The sequence below is a fragment of the Acinonyx jubatus genome, chromosome E1 (genome assembly GCF_027475565.1).
Source record: "Acinonyx jubatus isolate Ajub_Pintada_27869175 chromosome E1, VMU_Ajub_asm_v1.0, whole genome shotgun sequence".
Taxonomy (NCBI): Eukaryota; Metazoa; Chordata; class Mammalia; order Carnivora; family Felidae; genus Acinonyx; species Acinonyx jubatus.
The window spans coordinates 11,887,097-11,913,413 of NC_069397.1; the positions used below are offsets into that span (position 1 = coordinate 11,887,097).

The following is a 26,317-nucleotide window of genomic DNA, read 5'->3' on the forward strand; positions in this document are numbered from 1 at the left end:
AGTCCACAGTCCCCATTCTTTGGGGTCCGCTGCTTCAGCACCTTCCCTAGTCCCCAGTTCCACGTTGAGAACTGCTGGTGGTGCACACAAAGCCTTTTACTGGTTAGAAATATCTCAGCTACTGCTGGTGCATTAGCGTGCACAGAAGGTAAAGGCTACTGCTAATGAGAATCTCAGAAGCCAAAAGCTACAAAACCGGTGGGCACAGGATGAGCACTTAAAAACTCTTAGGAGGGCTCGGCACCTAACTCTAAGGCTCCCATGTCAAGATAGGCTGGTCATGGATGGACACAAGAGCGACACTAGGCCACCTGCCAACCTCAAGAAGCTTTCCGTGCAACAAGGTACACTGTAAAACACCACACCATTCCCAACCCAGCAGCACATCCCTTTTAGGCATCAATTTGCTTCTGTGAGACTCGAAGACTTAGCTAGAAGAAACGGGATCTTTAAATTCTATAGTTGAACACGCTGACTTCCAGCACACTTACACTTATTTTATGGCTTAAGAACTGTAGGGCCAGGAACTATAGATACCTACAAAAATGCAAAATCTTACTAAAGACAACCAAGAATCACAGGGGCTGTTATGGGAGTGTCCCAGTTAGACAAGATCATTTATTTAAGAAGTGCACTTAAAAGCAGGGGTTCCTAATCAGACAAACAGAATGGGATACTTATTTTAATTGGTATGCAGAAGCTTCCAAAGGCTTCAAGACTCCAAAACAGTTTCATTGAAAGTTTTGTTGTAAAGGCTAATGAAAAATTAAAGACACGGAAGGTATCTAAAACAACACACAGGCCTCTCCCATTACACCTTCCGAGGAGTCTAACATCAAAACACTGGCTCAGAAATGAGTATCTCACTTGTAACCAACTGGACCATTAGAAAAAATTTTGTCCTCAAACATTTTGGGTAAATCCCTCAACACCAACTTGAATGCTTTCAAATCTGCCTTTGAAGGAGGTGCCCATATGGACCCTCCCAGAGGTGGTGGGACTCTGGGGAGTTCCCTGGTAAACTGCTACATTATTCTCTGAAACAGCCAACGGAAACTAAAATTAATGAAAAACCTTGCCAAATTCTGGTAGATAAGAGAGGCTACAGAGGGGATCCTGGGAGAATTGGCAGAAGCCAGACAGTGAGAATTCATACCTGAGTCAGCTCTCCTGAATGCCCAATTGAGAGACCAAAATAAAATTTCACACTCTCCCTTCCTTTCCAAATCCAAACCCACTGGCTCTTGATCGTCACTTCAGGGACAGCTACTACCTTCTTGCTTGTTTTGTGTCCTAAGAACTTGGCTTAGTTTTCGGCCCGGATGGGGCATACAGGTTGCTGGTTCTTTTTGGCTCTCTTTGAGAGAAACTCTGGATCTTGGGAAGGTAGTAAGTATCCTTTACATGCTCTTTGAGTCCCCACTCACATTGACGGGGAGTTGTTCAATACTGCCAGAAACATTTGTTTGTCCTGGCTGAAAAGTGGCAAGATATTTAAAACAAGTTTTTAAGTAGTTCTGTGGTTACAAGTCAGCCAAGTTGGAAGGGATAACCAGAGCCTGATAGGGTTGTTTAGGCCTTCTCCCTTAAGCTAGAATGAAACTATGTACCAGAAGAAAAGAAAGTATCTGAAACCTCTGTGAAAGGATATATTAGAACATTCCAAAGACAAACAGTTCTAAATCCAGAACACAGAAATCTTTTGATTTCCACCCAAGTTGGAAATCTCCTTCCTGATACACAGAAGCAAACTGAGGATAACGTAGCTGCACGGGTGGATCGACTTACGTTACCGTTTAAGTCAAAACTCAGAAATCTTTGAGGGATTAGAGCAATTGTTCACAAAACCAGAAATTCGGCTCTAGAAACACTTCACAGTCCGTCTATCCTTTTTCACCAATACCAAAACCTCCTTTACAGATCTCCAAAGGCTTGTAAAGTATTGTAAAAATTCTGGCCTCAGGAAACAAAAGGCCTTCTTGGAAGCCTTTATATTCTTTCCTTGTGCCTTTGTGATGTAAATGTTTTACCTGGTCTTCTCTGGGACCTCTTATCTAAGGGTCTACTCTTTGAAATACCAACTCCAGGGAGGGAATTCTTACCAGAAAAGCAAAAGAGGGAAAGATTATTTGGAACTTGAGTAAACGAAAGATCGTTAAGTGTCTTCTCCATAAAAATAAAAAGCTCTTGCCATCTGACCAGGTAACCCTATTTCATCTGCCAGAAACACAATTTGGATCCAACTTATAACCAGTGCATTTTATATCAATGTATCTTTCCACGGCTAAAATTTTAGAATGGAAGCTATAAGGTGTGTATGTGTGTGCGCGCGCACGTACATGTGTATTTTCTACCTATAGATGATACTGCCAAAATTAATTTGTAAAAGAGCTCTCTCAGGTCATGATCTCATGGTCCATGTGCTTGAGCCTTACGTCAGGCTCTGTGCTGACAGCTCAGAGCTTGGAGCCTGCTTTGGATTCTGCCTCTGTCTCTCTCTCTCTCTCTCTCTGCCCTTCCCCTGCGTACGCTCCCGCGCACACACTCTCTCTCAAATGTAAACATTAAAAAAAATTAAAAAGAAAGAAAAGAGCTCTATTTAATTGGCTTCAAGAAAATTAAGTACTTATATGAATTAAGTACTAACAATATTCTAAAACTTACAACAGAGAGTAACCTAATGCTTTTTAGATTCATGTGCTCTAGGAAAATATTTGGTATTAACACTGATTTAAGTGTGTTAATTTAGTTAAAATAGACGTGTCTTCAGAGTTATCAGCATTAACTATAATACCTTTCCACAGCTTTTACTCTATCTAGGTTTACTGGTCAAATAACCTCATGGTGTCTATGTTATAACAGACGTTGCTGGCTGACTTTGTCCAAATATTTCACAAAGTCTTCATGGGTAGTCTAAACACAACTGATCTATGAACTGAGATATGCAATTTTAGGTGAACTTTTCAGCAATAAGTATATTTTTGATATGCCTACTTAAATGGTTTCCCTAAATCTTTTTGGTAACTTAAAAATCTGAAGAGTTTTACTAAATTAAATGAGTAGTAGTCACTGAATGCCTAGATCATTTCCAAATAAAATACTGAAACAATTACTGAACGTTGGTTTATCTCCTTTTTTGCTTATTATAAAGAAATTAAAGAGATTTGGGTCTATTAAACATATTTTGTGCTACACTAAAAAAAATCTATTATGAGAAAGCATGTTTCCAGAAAATACAAAATGTATTTATACATTTGCCAGGCACAGAATGCTAACATAAGACAGTTCACAATTATTTACTACTTTATTTTCACAAGATATTAAGTTTTTAAGGGATAACAATTCTAACACATGCAGGATGTGTGTTTCGGGTAAAAGAAGACATGAGGAATGGAGATCAATTTTTGTTGAAGTTAAAGAAAGTAATTTTATCCCAAAGTGAGACTAGTTGTTTCAGAATGAAAAAGAGAAAAAAAAAAACAGGACAAGAAAACTAGAGAAGGTCTGTGGAAGGGGAATCTTGGGAAAAGAATTTTATACATGGTCAAGCTAACATTAAAATGAACTTGAACTGAAAAGAAAAAAGATAACTATTAACCTCAAAAGGAAGGTGGTGCAATATCAGAATTTGGTATTCTCTCTTAAAATAAAGACAAAATTTTCTAGGAGTATTGGTCTGTTATTGATAAGAAGTTGTGAAAGGGTTTTTACTTTTTAATTAACCTGCTGAGAAAACAAAGATTTTGTGTCTTATCAAAATAATGTCCTGTGTTTCATGCGGTCTTTATCAGGTCTTTGATTACTGAAGAAATCCTCTATTAAAAGAGCTTAGGGCTTTTGTTGTTGTTGTTTTACAATCATGTAACTTTCTGTATTTGCCTATAAAGTCTATAATTGCCACTTTGGTTAAGTGATAACGGAGTGTTGTTTCCTACTGATCTAAGATCCTATGTGACCAAGTGTTTTAAAACCTTTTGGTATTTTGACGAACTTCTCAAAAATGCAATTCTAAACCAAGTCTTCTTGACCTAGCAGTAACTTTGGGATTTTTCAGAGGATCTCTAAAAATCATAAAAGATTTGCTCTCTCTCCTTTTAAAAGAGAGATGTTCACTAATTAGGCTTACTTGACACATTGCATTACATGGGCAGCATTATCACATAAGTGAGGCTAAGCCTTCTTAGGTTCTGATATGTCCTGATGCAATGTTATCAGTCATAATTCTAGCTGTTATCTTAAAATGTTGAACCTCACAAAAATAACCAAATTTCCCTGTCATTTCCATTATAGTGAACTCTCGTCTGATCTTTATGGGCATTTAAAAAAAAATTTTTTTTAATGTTTATTTATTTTTGAGAGAAGAGAGAGAGTGTGAGCAGGTGAGGGGCAAAGAGAGAGGGAGATACACAATCAGAAGCAGGTTCCAGGCTCCAGGCTCCAAGCTGTTAGCACAGAGCCCGACGCGAACTCACACACTGTGAGTGAGATCATGACCTGAGCAAAGTTGGACACTTAACCGAGCCACCCAGACGCCCCTAACTATGGGCATTTTTTAAGTCTTCTGTTATTTACAGAGAATTATTGTTTTATTCTGATGCTTTTATGGAAGTGTTCATGGAAAGGACTTTGACAAATAAAGATTTCTAATAGCTTTAAGACCATGAAAATGAACTGGGGAAGAACTTCCAAACTAATGAAAAAACTGGGTTCAAGCAGAACGAGAATTACATAGGACTGAATGAACTGAGGATGATTATAATTTTACATGACCTTTTGTTTGAAACGCTGCTAGTTCCTTAATGTTTTGCTCTTTCAGATCTAGGGAAACCTTTTCACTCAAGGGATCTATGACCTACAGCAATTTGGTAGGGCATACCTTTATGGTTAAAACAGTTACTTTTTCTCTCTACCTGATCCCTCCAGAATTCGTAAACTCTTGAGTATTCTTTTCATGGCAATATATTTAATTATTTGTAGAAGTTCAATAAAAATCTGTTCTCCCTAGAAGAGGACACAACTGGAAACACTGGCTTTATTACCAAGGCTTTGACTGGAATGTTTCATTTTGGAGATATGCACAGACTCAGATCTGACCAGACAGCTTTAAGGAGCTGCTTGGAAAAATCGGGCTGGTACCTTGCTGTAGGATTCCCAGCAGCCTTCCAGGTGCTGGTGACTTCCTGACAGGCCTATGAACCTCAGGACATTTGGAGGGAACTTTGAGAAGAGAGAAATTCACCCAAACTATACGTATTGCAGGTAAAATCTAATGGTGAGTCCTTGGCTTGGCTTCCTGGCCTCAGAGAAGAGATCAAAGTTCCAGCAAAGCGGTCTTAAAAACAGCTTATATGGTTGCTATTTTTGCTGTACTTATAAAATCAGGCCAAGTTTAATGTAAACCAAGTAATTTTACTGTGACTATCTTTTAAAAAATGGGAATAACTATAGAGAGAAAAACTTTGCATCTTCGTAGGTATGAGATTCTAGTCTGTTCATTGTCTTTGAGGTTTGTTTGGCTCCATACCTGTACATAACTTGGTCTGTCTAGTTTTTGCAAATATCTGGCTATGACTCTAAACTAACATTTCTAATTTTCTCTCCTCCTTCTGATTTGGAATCACTAAGAACAAAGACTGCCTTTAAGGGTCCTCCTCACTCCCCAGATGGCAACCAAACTTTAGAGAACTGAACCTTGGGTCTACATCTCCTAATTAAAAAGGGCCCCACAGCAGCTGGAGACCTCAAAATCAAACTAAGAAGAAAAGTAGCTGATATCAAAAGACTGCTTCTACCCAAGATGCTGTATCAAGACTTCATTCTTTAAACACGAAATGAAATTCTTTCTTCTTCTCTTTCCTTTACTCTGGCACTGGTCTGGAAAGAATGCCATCATCCATATCTGTCAGGCCATTACTAAGGGAGGGGGTGGGGTGGGATGCGGGGCGGGGCGGGGCGGGGGGGGGGGGGGGGGGACCTTTTGCATTGCCAGATTTATCATAAACAAAGAGCTCTTATCTGTCCGTTGATACTAGAGATCTCCTGGTCCTCCCCATGACCAATTTCTCTTCTAGTCCCAACTGACCCCCTGAACTTAGGAGTCACTTACAGAATCTGACTTTTACATCCAGAACATCTAGTGCCCTGTTTTCACCTTTGTACAATTATAATTGTACTCGCCCAATCACAAATTCCTAAGCAAATCACAGTACATTTGCTATTCTGGTGTTCTTGTGATTATCTAAGTCAGATCTGTCCCCCATTACAAAAAGAGCTCACTAGCAGTACCCATCTTTGGAAGGCCAAGGTTGTTCTTGGTAATAGGATATCCCTTGATTATTTTTCAGCTAAATAAGAAAATGTCTGTGCTGTGGTCAATGCCACTTACTGCACCTGGATTCATACTTCTGGGGAAGTTGACACCTGGCTACATTAAATCACTGAAAAAGCAACTTCACTTAAAAAAGTGATTCCTGGGGCGCCTGGGTGGCTCAGTCAGTGAAGTGTTCGATTTCGGCTCAGGTCATGATCTCGCGGTTTGTGAGTTCGAGCCCGGTGTTGGGCTCTGTGCTGACAGCTCGGAGCCTGGAGCCTGCTTCTGATTCTGTGCCTCCCTCTCTCTCTGCCCCTCCCCCACTCATGCTCGGTCTCTTTCTGTCTCAGAAATAAACATTAAAAAATTTTTTTTAAATAAGAGGAGGAGACTGCTTTAAAAAAAGAAAAGAAAGAAAAAAAGACAACAGACCCAGAATAAAGTCACCTGTGCTAAATCCAAGTCACCAAATAGTGGTTAATCCCTAACTTAATTACAGTTTCAACCTCTCCCAGGCAAGGAATCTTAAACCAGTAAATTTGGAATTACCTAGTCAGCACTAGTGAGTTATCTACCTGATAAGACCCCTGCTGTCCCTCAAAGGAAGGTGACCTTGCCCAAAACAATGCACTCTTTGCTATTATTAACTTCCTTGTTCCACCCTCTTCTGCCCATAAAAGCCTCTCTCTTCTACCTATAAAAAGTTTTTCATTTTGTACAGCTCTTCGGAGCTCCTTCCTATTTGATAGACGAGATGCTGTGTGATTCATGAATTGTTGGATAAAGTCGATAAGATCTCTAAAGCTTACTCAGTTGAATTCTGTTTTTTACAACCGTGACATGCCACCAGACCAAGGCCTGCCCTCTCAGGGACACCCAGGCAAGTGCCCCAAGGTCACCCCACAGGAAGGGTTTTTACTTTCATTCTGGACTAGTGGCAGAGTCAAGGGGAGCAAGTGAAGGGCCTCTGAGCCCCAAAGATAAAAATGTAAGGGAGACTAATATCTAACTCTAGAAGGAAAAAGAGGAAATGGGCTCAAATCCTGAGACCCTGCCAAGAGACTCAAGAAGGGTTACCAGTAAAAATGGATCTCTTAGGGTTTCTTCATCCCAGAAGCTTAAGACCAAGGGCAGAATTCTCGGGTCCTCTGGGCTCTCCGCCCCTCTCTGTGCTCACACACAAAGCAGGAGCTCTGGGGCCCTAAACCTCTGCAGAACCTTCTCCAGGAACAGAGCTTGCTCCCAGGCCAACCTGCCAGAACCAGCAGCGCAGGCAGCAGGCAGCGGCGGTTGAGGGAAGGCGGCAAGAGAGGGTGTGTGCAGCGAGCGCAGGCAGCGCGGGCAGCGGCAGGAGCTCCTGGGAGCCACAGGAAGCTCTTGCAAGCGCTCAGCCTGCTTGGGTGGATGGGGCCCCAGGCGCCACCACCCTGGAGGTTCCAGGCCCACACACAGACCCAGGTACCACCACTTGCAGAAGGGGAGCCCCTCCAACTGAGCCCGGGGCCTAGAGAGCCCTGGGAAGGCTGCATGGAACGGCGCCCCACCGAGTCACCTGCGGCTCACGAGCCACCGGTCTGCCAGGGCTGCAGAGAGAGGAGTCAGATGAGGAAAGGAGAGTGGCACTTGACGCGGCCTCTCCACACAGAGGGGGTTTCTGGTGAGGTCAGCCATGGCTTGTTTTGCAAGGTGAGTGAGACGCTTTTAAACTGGTTCCCTTGAGGTACTGCAGGTGTGGCAGGAAACGTCCCCCTGGGCTGGCTGACAGAGAGGAGGCACCTGCACCCGTGCCCCGCCTGACCTCTCCAGGTTCCCGGCCCAGGTGAGGGGCAGGACCACAAAAGACCTGGTCCTGGTGTCAGTCACCAAGAGTTTAACAAGGGCCATGGCCTCCCCCATGCGTGTTTGGCAGTGAGTCACCATCCAAGAAACATCTGAAAAGCTCTGGAGCAAATCTGAAGAGCAATCTGAGCGGCCCATAAAGGATTGCTTCAGGGCCTTGGCCTGTCAGGTGACCACCCCCCACTGTGCCCCCCCAACCTGGCTCCCGGGCCAGCCTGGCTCAGCTGTGGCCGACGTCCTGCCAATATGGGGTTCTGCTCTATTCAACCAGGACGCAGGGATCCGATCAAGCACAGGGTGAGCTAGAGTGCAGGCCTAGCAAAGTGACAGCAGCCAGTCAGATGTCATTAGGGTAAGAAAGTGACATTACAATGTGAGGACGCAGAGCGGGTGGGCTCCAGGGGTGCCGACGCCAGGTGGAAACCCATCTCCATGGTGGCAAGGAGCATGCAGAGAGGAAAGCCCCAGAGATGCCATCTACCCCAGGCTACTAGACAAAAACAAGTTCAAAGCCAAGCAGGTGTGCTGAACGTTAATTCTTCGGTCTGCCACTGAACCAGGGCACAGCTGCCCACTCGGGAGCCTCCAGGATCCACAGCCTGCCTGCCGGCCAGTGCAAGCCTCCTCTGCTCTGGCCCACAGGCCTCCTAGTCTCTGGCAAGCCCTCTCAACTTATGTATTTACTTAACTGCTTTAAGGGCAGCTGTGGTCCCATCCTGGGTCACATCATGGGAGCAGGGTCTTTCCAGTTAAGGGCCCGGTGGGGATGTGCAGCCTAGCTCTGTTACACCAGGCTATTCCTGTGAGGAGTCACCCTGCTTCTGAGGCCCCATCTCTGTGTGTGACCCAGGCACCTCTTGGGGTTGCTAATCAAACAAGAAGACAGCCAGGGCTTGAAGGCCGCCTCCCAGGCATCAGGTCAGCTTCCTTCTCCCTCTGCCTAGGAATCAGGCACATCTGCTTTCTTCTCAAGACCAACAACTCTGGGCATCTCCTCCTTATTCTGGAGGTGGACCCACAAGTGCACAGGTCCCTCCCACCTGGGGCTTTGGGAGAGCAGGTGGGTATTAAGAAAAGGGAGCAGGAGAGAAAGGCACCCTGCTCACAGCCGGCCCCTCGAGGAGGGGAGCTCATCGCCACCCTGGCCTGTCTCTTCAGCATGCCGACTCTGAGCTTTAGTTAGGCTTCGGCAGGGTGGGGAGGACATTCTGGGAATGCTTTGGGAATTTAAGTCTGAACCTCTTTTTTCGGAAAGAGGTTTCATTCGGGAACCTAATGAAAATTTCGGATTTTCTTTTCCCAGAAAAATGTACATATGGACTCTCCAATCATTTAGGGGGGTTCGTGGACCTCCAGCAGTTCACCCCCGGACCCGGGTGAGACCCCTGTTGTCAAGGCTCTGTTTACAGACTCAGGGATGAAGCTCCTACTGGAAGGGGGCACTCCAGTGCCGTGATCCGGGTCAGGGCCTCAGAGATGGAACCAAGCTCTTTCCACGGCTCTCTGGGAAGCACAGGGCCGGTGGAACAAGAGAAAAGGAGGACAGAGCCCTCCTCTCCTCACACCACAGTTGAGTTCCATGCCTCTGTCCCAGGCCCTGTCCCAGTTCTCATCTCTAAACCCTGTCTCTCCCCAGGAAGCTGTGGTTCTGTGAGCCTCCCCATGTCATGTTTCAGCCAAGCCCGGATGAAGAGCGATGCTGTTGGACGCTCGGTAACCTCACAGGCTACCTCAGCTTCCCTGTGACTTCCCGTGGCTGCCCACCCCACCTCCTTCGGTGCCCTCCACTCCACCCGTGCCAGGAGCGTAAGGGCAAGGGGAGCCAGCCCCTACACTTCTGGGCTCTCCCTGCCTCCACAGGCACCTCAGAGAACAGAAATGGACCAGGAAAGAACAGATGCAGCCACATAAGGCCCAGTGGCCCTTAATGTATCAGTGCCAGGAGGCACTCACAGGAAGCAGCTGGCCTCTGGCCCAGATCTCTGGGTGTCCAGAGAGGGATCCTACATTTCTGGCTACTGGGGGCTGAGTTCTGTGATCAGAGCCCAGGCTCAAAAAGGGAAGGCTCCCCACACACTCTGAACAGAAAGGGAGAACAAGTGTGCTCCCCCAAGGAATGCTTTGGGAACGTGTGCATGCATGTGTGAGGTGAGGAGAGGAAATGTGTGCATGAGAGTGTGTGTGAGGAGACATGTCAAAAGCATGTAAAAGAACACAGGAGTGTGTGTGTGTGTGTGAGTGTGTGTGTGTGTGTGAGAGAGAGAGAGAGAGACTGTGTAAAGGAGGGGCGCGTGTCTGTGCACATGTGGCCCTCTAATCCCCTCCTTACCTCCGCTCGTTGCCAAACAGACGGGCCACCTCTTCCCTGCCAGGGCTCCGGGCCCGAGTCCTACGCTCCAGCCGCCTTCTCTCCACTTGGAAGGCTTCTCGGTGGCTGATCCTGACGGCCTTAGGGACGTCGGCCAGGGCGGCATACTGCCTGCTGGCTTTAAAGGCAAAGGTGCGCCCCAGTCTCTCTGCTCCCCGCCCCCCAGCGCTGCTGGAGTCCGTGTGGGCGGGGGGTCGGCTGGCCACGTCCAGGGAGCCATGGGAGCTGCCGCAGACAATTCGGCCGGGGGGTCGAGAACCTGGGGAAGGAAGGGGATGACCAAGCTCCTGGGAGGGCGGTCCGGGGCCACTATACCTGTTGTTGGGGGTGCTGGGGCTGGGAGGGGAGAGCGGCGGGGGCAGCTGCTGCTCCTCGGCCTTCAAGTCCTGCTTGGTCTTCTCCAGGGAGAAGTAGCCGCTCTCTACCCGGACTTTGCGGCCACAGTCCATGCGGTCGCTGCTCATGGCGCTCTCCTCTGGAAGAGACAAGGGAGGCGGGAGACACACTTAGCCTGCTGCCATCTTTGGTTTCTGGGAACTTTTTAAAGTCCTATATGGCTCGCCCTACTGCAGAACCTTGGGACAGGAATGAAATACCCTTCCCACACAAGTCCCTCATCCATCTCTCTCCTAACCTGGCTGCCCCTGTTAGACTGCCTGGGGGTCCCTGAGCTTCTAGTCGGAGGGCTTTTTGGGGGAGCAGGATCCCTCGCCCCCGAGAGAGGTCCCACCAACAACCGCTTCTTAGCAAGCATCAAGGAGGAAACCAATGGCCAAGTAGCCGTTCGGCCTTTTAGCACATCTGGGGACGGCAGAGGCAGGGGACTTCTGCAGGAACGAGGGGAATGGATGGGTGCTACCCATGAAGAGCTGAGGCAAAACGTATTTTGGCCCGAATGAACTGGGTCAGTCCTAACTGTCTTGTCTTTAATGAGCTGGACAAAATAAAAATGGGAGAGGCCAGCCTATGTCACGCGGAGCCCTCGAGGGCCCAGGCCAGGGAGGCAAACGGTGCCTCCCTGCCTCCGCTCCGGTAATTCCAAAGCGCTAAGTGAAGGGAGCACAGCAAAGCCTCTGGAGCACCCTCTTCCCTACTGCGTGCGCCCAGGGGCTGGGCAGGATGGGACAGCGAGAAGGACGAGGCTGCCCTAACGAGTGCTGCTCTCAGGACACGCTGGGCTGCCAGGGTCAACTAGGCCATGAACACAATGCAGCCACTGTGACAGGAAGGCCTCCTGGTACACAGACCTCGTTCTGGAGCAGTTTGATTCTCACGACACCCACCTGGGGCTGACGGAGCAGGTGCTGTCTTCCTCCTTTACAGATGGGACTGAAGAGCTAGAGGGGCGAGGCCAAGGCCGGCGTCCAAGAATCCCAGGCCCACCCAGGCCAGGCCCCTGCCGAGGGCTGACGGACACAGAAGGTGAAAGAGCCTGAGGCCCAGGGCTTAGGACTGGGCTGCACCGGTCCCTGAGTTCCCAGCACCAGCTCTGTGGGGATGGACGCCTGTTGCAGAGCTGTGAGGTCGGGCCCCAGGATTCCCACTCACCGTCTTTGCTCTCCAGCCCAGGTTCCCTCAGTGTGCTGGCAGTGGGAGGCTGGCTCTGGCTGGGACTCTGAGCTGGACTCAGGCTGCTCCCGTCGGGCTGGTCCTTGGCCCTCATTTCTTCCTGCCAGAGTGTAGACTTGGTGGTGGGGACTTTCTCAGCACTGGGGATGCTGCTGCTGCTGCTGCTGCTGCTGGTGACAGCCATCTTGGCCGGCCCTGGTTCCTGGGGGAGAGAGCAGCGTCTGTGCAGCCACAGCACACAGCCTGAGCTGCTGCACAGGTCCAGGCTGCCCGGGTGCCTGGCCACAGGGGACACTAAGGTCAACCGCACTGTGTCAGTGGCCCGGAATCCCTGGCAGGGGAGGCTCAGAACAGAGATATCTTGGTCAGGTGAAAGCTCCATCTGGATGGCACCGTGGCCGTTTCCCCTCGACAGCCCCAGTCAGTGCGCCCAGAGTGCCTGGTCTGACTGGCCTCAGGCCAGATTTGGTAAATACACGGAGCAGAGGCTTAGGATTTCTGCCTGGACCTCCAACAGCAAACACACGCCAGTGTTCCCTGCCCACAAAACCACAGAGCCCAGAGCAGCGGACCAGGCACTAAAAGTGAGATGACAAGTGGCTGGCTCAGAGTCTGTCATTCCTAGACTTGTAGGTGCTTAGGACACGAGTCACAAAAGATGGGGTGGGGTGAGGGAAGAACACACCATGGAGATGGCCACTGGGAAAATGCAAAGCATGTGTCCACACAACACCCATGCCGGGGCCAGCCCTTGCCCACCCCCCGCCTTCTGGTTCTAGAAAGCTCAAACAGGACATCTGGGACACTGTGTGAAGGAAGAGTCATCAGATACAAACAAAACATCCAAGTACATGCATGCCCTCCCACCCCGCCACGAGCCCATATGGGAGCAGTGTCCACCCCACGTCTCCCCAGATCGAAACTGGTGCTGCTCTGTGGGAGAAGCATTCACATGGGAGGTACTTAGCCAAATACAGAAAGTCCGTTTCCAGAGCAGGCACAGAACTGTGACTCAACCTCGAATCCAGGGCCTGGACAAGGGCCCGGCTGGGATCTCTAGCTGCCCTACAGCACCAGCTGAAGATTCCCTGCGGCTCTTACCCACCTTGTAAGAACTGGACTTCGTGTAAGAAAATGGCAATGGTTTCTGACAGTTTCCTGAGGGCTCCAAAAGAACCAGGCTCTAATGATCTAAGGAGCGCCAGCCCCAGGGCCACCTGTCCTTCCAGTCAGCCCACCGCCCTCAATCCATGCGCCCCAGCAACGCATCCCTCAAGCAGAATTCACTCCAGGTCCCCCTGCCGTGGCCCCTTCTGGCGACTGAGCCTTCTGTTCAAAGGCCAGAGGCTGGGCATGCTCTGGTAGGCTCAGGGTGGAGCTGGGACTCCTCCTAGAGAACTGGGTGGGGTGGGGTGACGTGAAGATGGTCGGTGAATCCGTCCCCCCTGCGGAAGACCAGCTGCACAAGGATACGGAGAGGTTGCCAGAAGGGGCTCAAGAGGAATAGGCGGCAGCTGTGCTTGTGAGGGAAGTGACCTCAGCCCCACGCTGTGGGTGAAGTGCCCATGGCATATGCACAGCCCTCTCTGATGCCTGTGGCTCCAGCACGGAGCAGGTGGGCTGCCACGGATTCCCAAGAGGCCGAGGAAATTCTAGGCTTGAGATCCAAGGGGCCATGACAGGGAGCTTGGGAAACAAATGCATGTCCCAGCACCTCGTGGCTACACACCCACCTTCTGGCCCTGGGCCTCCCAATCTGTGAGGGCTGGTCACATCTGCAGATCCCTCCCCACGCTCCCTACTTCTGGAAAACACCTCCCAGGGAGTGAGGGCCCTGAATGGCGGCCAAGGTCCACAGGCAGTTCTTTTTCTCTCCTCTGGAGGCTCTGCTTTCTCTTGCCTCTCTGCCAAGCCTTATCGAATGGGTGGAGACAGAGGGACAGTCTGGCAGCAGGAACAAAGCCACGCTGGCTTCCAGGAGAGGGGGCTGGGTGGGTGATAACAGGAAAGCCTGATCTCTGGGTAAAGTTGCTGCTCTTTTCCAAAGCGGATGTGTGGCAGCTGTGGGGCACTGCCTCTGCTCCCCGCACTTGTCGCCGTTGTGGTGGAGAGGGTGCTGGGGGTCACAAGGACACAGACCACAGGTGCCTGTGGAAGAGGAAGGAGGCAGAGGTGCCGGGTTTCCTACGTGCTAGTCCCTGCATGGTCGGGGCTATCAGCGTTTCACTGCTGTAACGAGGTCTGTCCTGTTCATCTGGCAGCTCACAAAGGGCTCTGAAAGGTAGGGAGGAAAGAGAAAGGCAGGCCCGGGCCGCTATCGCCTCCACATGCTAGCTAAGCAGGTACCCTCTCCAGAGGAGGTTTCACAGAAAGCCTGCCTTTCTACTTCCTGGGCACAGGAATGGAACGGGGACCCAATGAAAAGAAGGATGTGACCTGGAGCAGCCACCCAAGTAGAGAACAAGACACCCCAGAAGAGGTGGCAATCCACAACACACGTGTGGGCCTGAGAAGAACCAGCGCACTGGACCAGTAGGGACATTCCTCCGGGCATGTCTCTGGTCACACTGAGAGGGGTCTGTTGTTTTACAGGTCTCTCAAGAAAGGCGGAGAAGCAAGGGCCCAGAGCCTGGCGGGCGGGGGCATGGGAGAAACCAGCATTCCAGAGCTCCACCTGATGAATCAAGCCTCCCGGCCCACACACTGGCAGGGGGAACACGCGGCCCCTGGCCCCAGACCTGGGATTTGGGGAGAGGGCGGTAAGATCTCCGTCCTTCCTGTCCTGGTCGTACCTGGCATGAATCATTATTCCTTCTCTCTAGGCATGTCGGTATCAGAAAAAGTCTTTTCTCTTGGAGGGAACAGGGGCTGAGTAAAGCAGCAGCTCCCAGAACCTGTATCTCAGGCCTCAGGCTTTGGAGGCTCTGGCCAGGGCCAGCCTGACTCCCTGCTGCTCTAGGCTCTGCTGGGACCCATGTGCCCAGTCTAGAGGCTGTCTGCTCCCCGCTGTAGCTTGATCTTCATCCTCCCTCAGGGCCTGGCATGGGTCTCTCTCTGATACTCTCAGGAAACCACTTGGTGAGTGTACTCTCCATGGCCCCAAGTCTTAACTGCTTGAGACATCCTTCTTAAAGTGGGCCCCTGTGGGCTCTCCTCCTGAGTTTCTGGAGGGCACGGCACAGCACAGCGACACTTCCAGATCCCCACTGGTTTTATGTGAAACTCTCCCAGGCCACAGAGATAGAGGCCAGATACGGGGTCCTGAGTTCCTGCCTCGATGGGGGGCCCACAAGGCTTTAGGCTTCCCTCCTTGTTCCATTCAGGGTAACAAAACACCTTCAGCATCAGGCTGTGGAGGGAAGGCCTGTCCAGAGATCCCCAACTCTCCTCTGGAGAGACCCCACATCACCTCATGAGACTGATTCACAAGAAGATGGGCCCCAGATGAAAGTTTACAGCTTCCCGAAACCAATGGAATCAAATGTGATGCTCTTGGGAACAAGGGGCAGAAAGAAGAGTCCCTGCCAGGCTGGCTTCGGCTAGGGCTCAGGAAGGGGTGAGCAGAGCAGGCTGAGACACCCGCACTCTAAGAGACTCTCAGGGAAGTGGGTGATCTCCCCACCCTGTGATCGCGTGGCTCCTGCTACCAACGGAAAAGGTGAAGCTCGGCCATGGCTAGCAGTATCTAGAGGGAGGGGACAGCCGGGGAGCAGGGACACAACCAAACTCCTCGGTCTGGGCGGAACATGTCTATTGCACATGTCGTTGCCTTATTTGGAGGTCGGAGCTCTGCTCTAGTGATGTTTCCGAGACATCACTATAGAAACGCAGAGTAACCCTAAACGCTATTATTCTGCCTGGGATTTTTTTCTCTCAAACCAGGCAGCTTTGGGGGATTTGTGTGTGTATCTGCTGTTCCCTAGTAGGAAGCCCCACTTTCAGTCTCCAGGAATGACTCCAACTGCATTTTGGTGACTTCTTGCCAGGTATACTACCTTCAGAGGATGCTGGCCTGAGACACCTTGGGGAGCGTGGACAGACAGCAAACAACAACCACTGGCTGAGAGCAGGCCCAGAGCTGCACTCCATCAGGGCCTGTGCAAGGAAGCCCAAGGTGGGTGTGTAGAGGGCGAGGGACCCAGGCCAGCACACACCTACCAGTCCTGCCCAGGCTGACCTCTGCCACTCGCTGAAGCAGAGAGTATCCAGTAAGGACTACAGAGCCCCAGTGGGTAGCCAGGTTCTGTCACGGGCTGGCTCCCTGTCAGACTCTGGGCCTTGCAAGATCCCAAGAGAACCCGATCCCCATTCTGCTCACTCTTAGGGTTGCTGTGAGGCTGGATCAGGCAGGGCAAGGCACTCGGTAACTGTGAAGTCTGGAGCAGAGAGGAGGAGCATTCGCTGAGCGCCCATCAGGGGCTCAGCGCTTCCCTTCATGCCCACAAAAATCCTATAACCAGATCTCAAAGGGCCCGTTCTGTGAATCAGTTCACTGAGGCTCAGGAAAGTTAATTCGCTCCGTCAGGGCCCCGGGAGTGTGAGGAGCATGGCAGGGAGGTGCACAGCCCTTCTGGGTGCGCTGTGCCCCTGCAGAGGTGGAAGAGAGTGGCCTTTGGGAAAATACTAGACCTGGTGGGACTATGCAGGCTACCTCCTGCTCTGGTCACATGGGAGGTAGGACAGGGGCCCAAAAGTCAAGGTCGTACCAAGTTTTTTCCATTTATGGTCAAAGTTCAGAGCAGGAACAGAGCCCTGAGTGCCCCTCACTCGGCCAGGACACTCCCTGTCTGGCCTTCCTTCCCAGCCTGCTGTCTGTAGGATCATCTCCGTGTGTCAAGTCGAGCTGAACTGAGTCCCTTCCTCAACCGTGGTGCGCGAGGACATGGCGTGTGCAGCAAGTAGCCTTCCAAGCATGCTGTGGGCTCCCTAGCAGCTGGCAGGACAGCCAGGGAAGGGACACGTGCTGTAATACTGCTGCTCAGCACTGGCCCACTCACTGGAAACCGCCTGGGGCAGCCCCAGAGTGTACACGAAGGCCACCCTGGCCCATGGAGGGTCCTACCCTGTGGCTTGGAGAGGAGTGTACTGATTGCGGCCCACAGACCACTGGAGGGAAGGAGAGGACACGCAGGGCTGGTGACCATCTCAGCCCCATCTGGATCCTTTTCCTCAGCCCTAGTTTTAGGCCGGGTCCTTCTTCCAGGGAGCTCTCACTTCATCCCAGCTCTACTGAAACGATACCACTTTGCCTACCTGTGGTGTGGGAGGCTCCACCTTCCGCTTCTTCTTTTGGTTCTGCTTATTGGTCCTGGGATAGACCATGAGCATCTCTAGCCATCTGGAGAGAGAAGAGGGGGGAAGCACTGGATCAGATCCCTGCTCTTGGGGACTAGGAACCTCGTCGGGTGGTCTAGACACCAGGCACAACACTTCCTGCTTGGGGGCATCCACCCAGTGGTCAGGCCTCTGGGCAGCCGAGCAGGGCAGAGCACGACCCAGATGTGAGCCTGCTACCACTGGGGCAGGAACTGCCAGAAGTGCAGCCCAGGACAAGCCCAGGCTGTTGGGACCAGGCCCAGATGCTGACCCCACAATGACCAGAGTGCAGGTGGGGAGGGCCATGTGGTCAGCCCAGGCACAAAGAATGCTTCACCCTGGTGGGGCAGCAGGCCTGAACCACAGGCCTCAGAGTGCAGAGCAAGCACCTCACTGATCCCATCTTCGGGGCTTTGACTTGGTTTTAAAATGGTCCTCCCAGAGAAGATTTGTTTAGCATACGGATGGGCTGCTGTTGGGTGTCCTTTAGGGCTACAGAGGCAGGAACCAAGAGTTGTGCTACCAAAGTTCTCTGCAGCAGATCACTTCCGGGGGCTGAGCTGCTGACCTCCCAGACCCACTCACTCACCTCTGGGCCCCACCACCTGTACAATGAGGGCTCTGGGCACCTTGGCTTTGGGGAAGGTCTGGCAGAGCTGCCCAGGGACCCACCCCAAGACCCACATGTTGGCAGGTCCACTCTGGACCAGGAGCAGAGAAGGCAGCAGGGGAGTGTGGGAAGAGCAGCGGCTGATACAGATCTGGCTGTGCGACTCTCTAACCTTGGGTGGCTCCCAGCCCCTCCGGGCTTCAGTCTCCCCACCTCTGGGGCGGATTAGGCCCTGACACATCCGATGCTTGCCTCACCTGAGCTTCATTAACATCTGGGAGGGTTGGGTGAGAGGAGACAGGAGGAGTGGAGGGCAGGAGGGACCTGGTGATGAAGGGCGCTCTCTCTAGAGGGCAAGGAACGGCAGGAGACTCTGGTCTCCCTTCTTCCTAGAACACAAGGGTCTGTGTTGGGCCAGTGGCAGCGGCTGAGCTGCGATGTGAGGCAGAGCCCACACCGCCAGCGCCCTAGCCAGAGGCTGCAGCAACCCCAGGACCCGAGCCTGGGTCAGGAAGAAGGGTTTCACTCGCTGGTGCTTTAATCGGAGACGGAGGAGGGGAGACCAGTCACAGTTCGTGACCTTGCAGGGCAGCCTTAGGAGGTGTGCTGGTTGTTGACAGCAGGCAGCGGGGAAAGTGGGCTTGGGTGTGGGGAGTCACAGCACCTGGGCAGAGCCGAGCTCAGCTCCGAACAGGTAATTCTCAATTTGCTGAGAGAACGAACAACTGCCTGTCCCGCAGAGACCTAAGGCACAGGTCCTGTGGGTCACTCCTCTGCGGGCTGGTCCCAAAGCAAGAACAGAGGCCATGACTGTATCCGCAAGGACAGCAGATGAGCAGACTCCCTGAGGGCCTCACTCATATGTCATCTGAGGAACTCACATGCTCCTGGGGTTAAAAGACCCACTTTCCAGCCTGCCACAGGGGCTGAAAATTCTTTTGGGCACTCTAACAAGCTGTCGAAGACCCCTCTCATAGCTTCACTTAGGAGAGGAGAAGAGACTGCCTGACAAAGTCACCTCGTCCTCCAGGGCCCCAGGAGCACGGGGAGTATGGCAGGTGGGTGCAGAACCTGTGGGGTGCCCTGAGTCCCTGCCCACGAGCCATGCAGGACAGGGCCTTGAGGAAAGAGATCTGTGCTGTGGTTGCACTGCTGACTGAACGGAGCTCAGGGAGCTGTGCTGGAGACTCAGAGGCTGAGCACAGACAGGCAGGGGCGGGCTGGGCTCGGAATGTGTCCCCTGAACTCGGATTTCTCACGGAAGCCCAGTAGGAAGCGTGTAACGTCATTCGGATGTGTTACTATGTAAAATATACCCGGGAAGAGAAGAGAGGCAAGGGGTGAGTACGGACACGGGATCAGTCATGGATGTGAGTGCCAGGGACGTGGTAGAGTGTTCCCCGACTCTGACAGCAGAGCCAGGGTGAATAAGACTGAAGGGGACAAAGCTGAAAGGCAGGGGCTCAGAGAAGGGGGAAAGCTTGGACTCAGCCCAGCTGGAGAGCACGGAAGAGCCCCCCGCCCCCCAACCCGCCGCCAACTCCTGCTCCCCTCCCAACTCCTCTAAAAGAGCTGCATTAAGCTGTGCCCCAAACATCCTGAAGGCTCCTCCTGGCACAAGAGAGCCGGGAAAAAGAACTGCCAACTCTCTCCATCCGGCTCTGGGAGAGATGCCACGGGCTGCTCAGGGGCCTCTGTTCAGAGAAGACCCCGGGGAGAAGGCTGGATGGACTGTCCCCAACTGCTCCTGCTCGAAGTCAGTCCAGAGGAAGTGTCTGCCGCTCATTAGGGAGCTGCGTGCTTAGACCCATCTCAGGGTCTCAGGGACCAGATGAGAATACCTGGGCAAAGGAGCTGTGCCAGGTGGTGAGGATGCCAAGGGAGGAGTCCATCCACAAAGGCAAGAGGCAGACGAGGGAGAGGAGGTGGAGGCAGAAGTCTGTACCCAGGGGACACTGCCCCCCACCTGTCTCCCTGAAGGAGGCCAAGTGTCCCAGCAGGTGGTGAAGATGGGGAAGCTGTTGCCCAGGGGCCCAGGGACAGACTGCCACGGTGAGCCCTGCCTGCTGGGCAGGGGTAAGCGAGGCCCGGACCCAGGATGAGGAGAGAGGAAAGCGCTGGGTGGCTTTGGCTCCAGGTACGCCACCGGGCCACAGCACAAACCTCCTAACCTCACGACAGCCCAGCCTACGTGTGGGACCCTGAGAGAATGTGCATCTGGTATTGTGGTTCATCAATGACCTTGTCTGCCCACACTGCATGGGAATGGCGGTCCCCATTCCCCATACAGGTGGTGACCTTAGGAGGTCCCCTGGCCTGTGGCAAGTGCCTAATGGTAGGATTCAGGCCACCTGCCAGAGGCGCGATCAGATGCCAGTTTCCTAATGCCATGTGGCACATCACTATATCCCTGACCTGGTCCCCCAGTCACACATGATCCAGCCTGTCCTGGGGACCCTGGACACCCCTTTCCCATCCCACCTGCTAACCAGAAGCCTCCACAGGACCTAGCTCCCAAGGCTAGATCTCCCCCTAGGAATCCAGCTGGGCAGTGGAGCCCCGGCCTGAGTGTTTCTGTCAGACAGGCCGCAGCAGCAAGTGTGAGCCAGGAAGTGCAAGTGGTTCTGTGCTGTCACTCAGGCCTGGAGGGTGGCCCTTGGTCAGGGTCCTCTCGTTTCTAAAACTTTAGTCTCCCAACTGTAGGATGAGGGATCTCTTTGTAAAAGACCTCTATACTCTTTTTTTTTTTTTTTTTAAGTTTTTTTTTAAGTTAAGCTCGAACCCATGACCCCAAGATCACGAGTCGCACGCTCCTCTGACTGAGCCAGCCAGGCGCTCCACGCTCTCTACACTCTTAAACCATATGGTTCTAGAATTAAGGCCAGGGAGAGGCAGAGGCAAAGTGGTCCTCCTGTTTGCCCCCAGGAGTCAGAAATGCAAACCTGCCTCTCTCCAAGGGAAAAGGGCTCAGGGTGAACTGGCACCCCCCAGCATAGGGTCACCTGGTCACCCTGCAGTGCAGCTCTGGCCCTCTGCTCCTCCTTATCACAGTGTGGACTTGAACTTTTTTTTTTTTTTTAATGTTTTTATTTAGTTTTGAGACAGAGAGAGACAGAGCATGAGCAGGGGAGGGGCAGAGAGAGAGGGAGACACAGAATCCAGAGCAGACTCGAGGCTCTGAGCTGTCAGCACAGAGCCTGACGCGGGGCTCGAACTCACAGACTGTGAGATCATGACCTGAAGTCGAATGCTTAACCGACTGAGCCACCCAGGCGCCCCTGGACTTGAACTTTTGAACTCGGCAAGAACTGGGGACCTTCTGACCAGTATCCTCGCTTCCTCATACAGCAGCCTTAGCCTGAGATCCTGAAGGGATAGTGAAGCCCAGGCCAGTGCTCAGTCTTTTTACTTATTGAAACCAAAAGGCTTCATGCTTGATTTCCCTCTATTCTGTGCTGTAATAATCAGCCCAGTACCCCTCACCCCCCAGGTTTACTTTCTCTCAAAGCTTTCTTAGGTCTTAAAGGACCAATGGGATTTTCCAAGATCCAGTGCCCAAGCTCCTGGCCGGGTTGGTGGAGCCTGCTCACTATGCACATGCTGGGTGGTGAGGTCGCACAGAGCTGGCAAGCGGTGCCCTGGGAGCAGGGACTCACTGCGTGGGCTTAGGAGCACGGAGCTCTGCCCCCCCCAGACCGTCGGCCTCAAACCTGGGCCCCCCTCCTGCTTCCAGGACTCCCCCTGAGCCTCTGCGCATGGCACGGTCAGGGCAGTGGTGTCACTCAGAGACTTTCTTTCCTTCCACCTGGACAAAGAAGCCAGTGTACGCAGCAGCACTGGGGTGACCGCGATCGAGACGCAGCCTCCTCCCTCAAGGACCTGCTGCTGTCTAAGGAAGCCACGTGTGCATGCAGACAATCTGCATCTTTTCTAAGGGCCAGCCGATGGCGCCAGGTGCCTCAAGGGGGAAGGCTTCCTGGAAGAGTGCACGCTCCAGCTGACTACCAGTCTGAGGGATGGAGGGATCATTCCCCACTGAAGGCACAGAGCCAGTGGGCAGCAGGGGCATATGTGGTGACAAGCAGCTTCGTGCTGGGACACGAGGGTGGTGGAGGTGAGGCTGGAGGGCTGTGAAGGGTCCCCCCCTCCAGGGCCAGCCAAGGAACCTGGACTTGTTCCCCAAGTGATGGCGTTTTCGGCAAGGTCAGACGAGCTCTGGGACTGAGCCCCTCATGGTTGAGTGACACCAGGTTGGGGAGGCGTGGGAACGGAGGTGGGGAGACCAGCGAGAGGCCTAAAGGAGACGAGGTAGCCCCGGAACCGGGCAGTGCCAGCAGAGGGAGGCGCCCGAGCACATAGGACATGAGGAGACAGCCTTGGTGGGTATGTGGACATGCGGATGATGCAAAGGCGGGTGGAGGGGGAGGCCAGTTTCTGGCGTGGTGACCAGGCACACAGTAGCGCTGTGAAGAGAGAGAGGGGACTCAGAAGCGGGGACACATTTGATGAAGAAAGGGACGGCGATATTGCCCAATTTGTGCCAAAGGGAACCGGTCCGAGAACCCGCTGGTGGGCAAGGAGCGCCTCCTCCCGAAACGTGTGGGGCAGACTCACCCGCTGATGATCTCCTTGGTCTCTGCCCGGATGAAATGCTCCTTCTCAGGGGTCAGGATGCACAGGGAGAACTTCTGGCCTGTCCGGGCCTCCCCATCCACCACATCTGTGCACTGGTTCATGTTGATGGTGCCCTGAGGCAGGGTTGTGGGCTGTAAGAAGATGGGGCGGGGAGTCACTCAGGAGCCAGCACTCATGGGTCAGAGTACGGCAGCATGGACTGTCCTTGTAGACCCCGGCCCTCTCAACCCTTGTCACTTTGACAGGCACCTGAACCTCTCACGGCCGTGTGAGTCCCCAGATACAACAGACGCACGGGGTGGTGCTCTGCCTCGCCGCCACCCTCCTGGCCCCGCTTCCTCCCTACCCATCCCCGGGGAGGAGAGGTGACAGGTCTGTTCTTCTCGGAGGACAGCCAGCTGGACATTCCTTCCTAGCTGGAGAACAATATCCCAGCTGGTACTGGGGGAAGGGGGAGAAACAGGAAGGGGACAGCTCTGGGAGGACAGCTGAGGGGACAGAGGCAGCCAAGAGCCAGGTCTCACAGGGGTTACTGATCCAAGAGAGCAGTGAGAAAAGGCTCCAGAGGAGGTGGTTTTAAAATAGCAGGGTTATTTTTAGAGGCAAGGAGGGGGCCAGAGAGAAGCCACATCCTGGAAGGCAGGCTGTGGGGCTGGCAGGCTGGAGCCACACACATCATAAATGCTTTAAAGGTAGGCCAAGCCCACTCGGGGCAGATGACCCACCGTCACCTCCCAGGAAGCACCCACGAGGATTTGCTACAAGGCTGCCTGGCCAGCACCGGAACAAATAAATTTTTTTTTTTTTTCCTTCTCTGACACTGTTAGACCCTGAGATTCGGGACAGAACGCAAGCAAAGAAGGCTTTAGATTCCTACTGGGGTGAGGGTCAGCAGAGAAGACCTTCCTAAAGAGGATCTGTTACCCCTGCGTCCTGTGGCCCTTCACCTTTCCCCCAAACAGGAGGATGCTTTGGGGAGGGAAACAAGGTGCCGTGGCTGTCACCATGCCAAGGGCAAGAGCTCCCGACCTCACCCAATATGGCTGCCAGCTTTCAGGTCCACAGGAGGGGGAAGGAGTATGCTTTCCAGCTCCAAGAAGCCTTTCCTCATGGAGCCTCTAGGCTCAGCCCGTCCTTCCTTAGGCTCAGCTCAGAATGCGGGCGGCAGGGCAGGAGAGCCACCTGTTAGCTGGCCTCTGACTTCAGGTGTGGATAGAGAGGGGGCAGAGTCCCACTTCTGAGAGGGGGCACACCCATACGAAGCCTAGTGTGGTCCTTCAGTGAAGCAGACTTGTAGCATCTCTCCTGGGCCCTTCTGGAGAGTCTTTGAGCTGGAAAAGGGAGCTTAGTGGCTTATCCTGCAACCAAGCAGGGAGGTTCTTCAGGAGCAGGGAGCAAGACTGGTAGCCTGGGACACCCCCCCCCCCCATCTGTCTTCTGGCTGGGGAGGCCCACAGGCGTCTAGTGCCTGCCCCCACCCCCAATGAGTAGTGCTCCCACGGCCACAAGAACACACCTTCCAGCCCAGGGTGGGGCCACATGGTCTTCCTAGGCTTCCCAACCTCCTCAGTCCAGTTCCAGCACCTCCACTCTTCAGAATTTCTAATCCCAGGTCTGCTCTGGCATCATGCCACTGCCCCATCTGAACCCCCTTTGGGCAAACTAAGGGTGGTGACTTCTGCTCTTTTAGCTCAGCGTCCCGCACGCTGAAGCACATGTTCCCCCTTGCCACCGACAAGGCTCACAGATCCTCTGAGGTGGGTCCTTGTGCCTGAAACAAGAACACTGATGCTGTGGACTGCTGTGAGGATCAGGGCCCTGAGCAGGGCCACAGAGGGGAGAGGGGACAGCAGAGGGGCTTTCCCAAGGTCACGTTTCCTCCTTTGTCCTCGATGTCCACCCCAACTTGGACTCGTGGGCGTCACAAGGTGCCAATGTACGCCCACCTGTGGCACATGGAAGCATGACGTAAGTTATCTATCTGTGCTATTGTGCCAACAGCTTATAAACTATGACACATACGTAACACACACAGGGAAGTTAAAACACACCAACAGAAATTCTAATACTTTCCTCTCACTATGCCACCTAGTGGGCTTATCTTTAGAGACTACTGTGCCAGGGTTCAGGGTCACGAAACTGCTCACCGTCCCCTCTTGCACAGTAGTTGTGTTTGCTGGACACGTGGCCACCGGCCACCAGCAAGATTTCCCAGCCAGCCCTGCAGCTGAACGCGGTCGTGGGACCTCGTCACCAGTCGTACCCTAAGACTTCCTACAACCTCTTTGTGCCTCAGTTTTGTGTGTGTGCAAAATGAGGTCTCTACCTCCTTCCAGGCGAGCTTTCAGAAGCGTCAATAAAAAGCAAAGACATAACAAGCTATGGCCAAAGGAAACGAATGTTTATTTACTATCTGTGTGTCAGGGTCTTATCGTAAGTACGACCTCTTCCACGCCTCCTTAAATATTACTTATGAGGCAGGCACTGTCTAATCCTATTGGACATGTGGAAAAAGGGAGCAGAGTCCACAGCTCCTCCTGAGTCTGCACAGTGCCACCGGGAGAAGCCTCACCAGCACCGGGGCCACCGGCTGTGAAGGTGCTCACTCTCCCGGGCGATCACCGCTTGCTGGGCCCGGGGCCAGCACGTCTTCTTACCGATACTCCCGCAGCCCCCCCCCCCGCCCCCCCAGGCTACCAATACTGCCACCCCCATGTGCTCCTTCACTAGTCTGCCCTCAAACCGTGGACCGGGTCAACCAAGGGTCTCCAGAGAGCCCCCAGGCACAGGTGTGGCCACACCCTTCTGCATTCTCAGAGCTGAGGAGAGAGAAGACCCTTGACAATCCAACTCCAGGCCAGACAAGGCCTCGTGCTTAGAAAGCGAGGGCAGATATCCAGGCTAAAATCCACATCCAGCCAGAGGGAACCCCTCACCCCAACACTGTCGGCAGAGCTCAGCTCCATCTGACAAGCTCCCTGCCCTCAGTCTGTACCTCCAGAGGTTAGGAATCCAGGCCTCCGACGAGGCCGAGCGACACCTAGTTTTGCTCAATTTCAAAAAAGAGGTGGCTGTCTGCAGGCCACCCAACTCTGCTCTGTTGCCAAGTTATGGGTAGGTCCTCCGCCGGCAAAGTCACCAGATGCTCTCCGGCCACCTGGGGGCTTCCGGTCCTCTTCTGGCCTCCACACACATCAGCCTGGATGGTAGGGCTGCATCAGTGTCAACTAATCCCAAGGCCGAAGACCACAGAAGCATAAAGTGACCAAGTGGGACGGCTAAGAGCAGGTCCTCTCTCCAGGGATGTGAGCACACCCTGCTGAGAACCCAGCCCTTCTGTCATTTGCCCCCTGGCCCACAAAAGGCCAAGGGAACCTCTCCCCACTGCAGCCGGGCACCTGCCAGGGGCTTGCTTTGGAAGACGCTGCCACAGCAGCCTTACCACCTGGAGACCCTCCACCCCCACCCATCCCAGGCACTTTAGGGAAAACAGGCCTCCTCCACTTCTTGTTGGATCTAGAAGTTTGGGAAGTTTCTAAGAGCCAGAGGGAAAGAAGAGGAAAGTAGCACAGATGTACAAGGAGAGGCCAGTTAGAGCTATCCATGGGGGTCCTTCCCTCCAGGCAGCTGTGCTTACAGAACCAGCGGCCAGGCAAGACTTGGATGGACC

General features: G+C 52.8%; 1 protein-coding gene across 7 annotated transcripts in view; it reads right to left on the reverse strand.

Annotated features, from left to right (window-relative positions):
- MPRIP (myosin phosphatase Rho interacting protein) overlaps positions 1-26,317 on the reverse strand; it is a 147,137-nt gene that overhangs the window by 40,231 nt on the left and 80,589 nt on the right. For 4 of the 7 annotated variants that reach the window (XM_053211975.1, XM_027047631.2, XM_053211973.1 and 1 more), the window contains exons 4-7: positions 22,627-22,778; positions 17,340-17,424; positions 12,066-12,288; positions 10,479-10,992 (exon numbers count right to left, since the gene is read on the reverse strand). In XM_053211975.1, coding sequence (XP_053067950.1) covers positions 10,479-10,992; positions 12,066-12,288; positions 17,340-17,424; positions 22,627-22,778 — 974 coding nt within the window. The remainder of the gene's footprint in view (positions 1-10,478; positions 10,993-12,065; positions 12,289-17,339; positions 17,425-22,626; positions 22,779-26,317) is intronic. The other 3 variants (XM_027047633.2, XM_027047634.2, XM_027047630.2) reach the window with 1 other exon arrangement.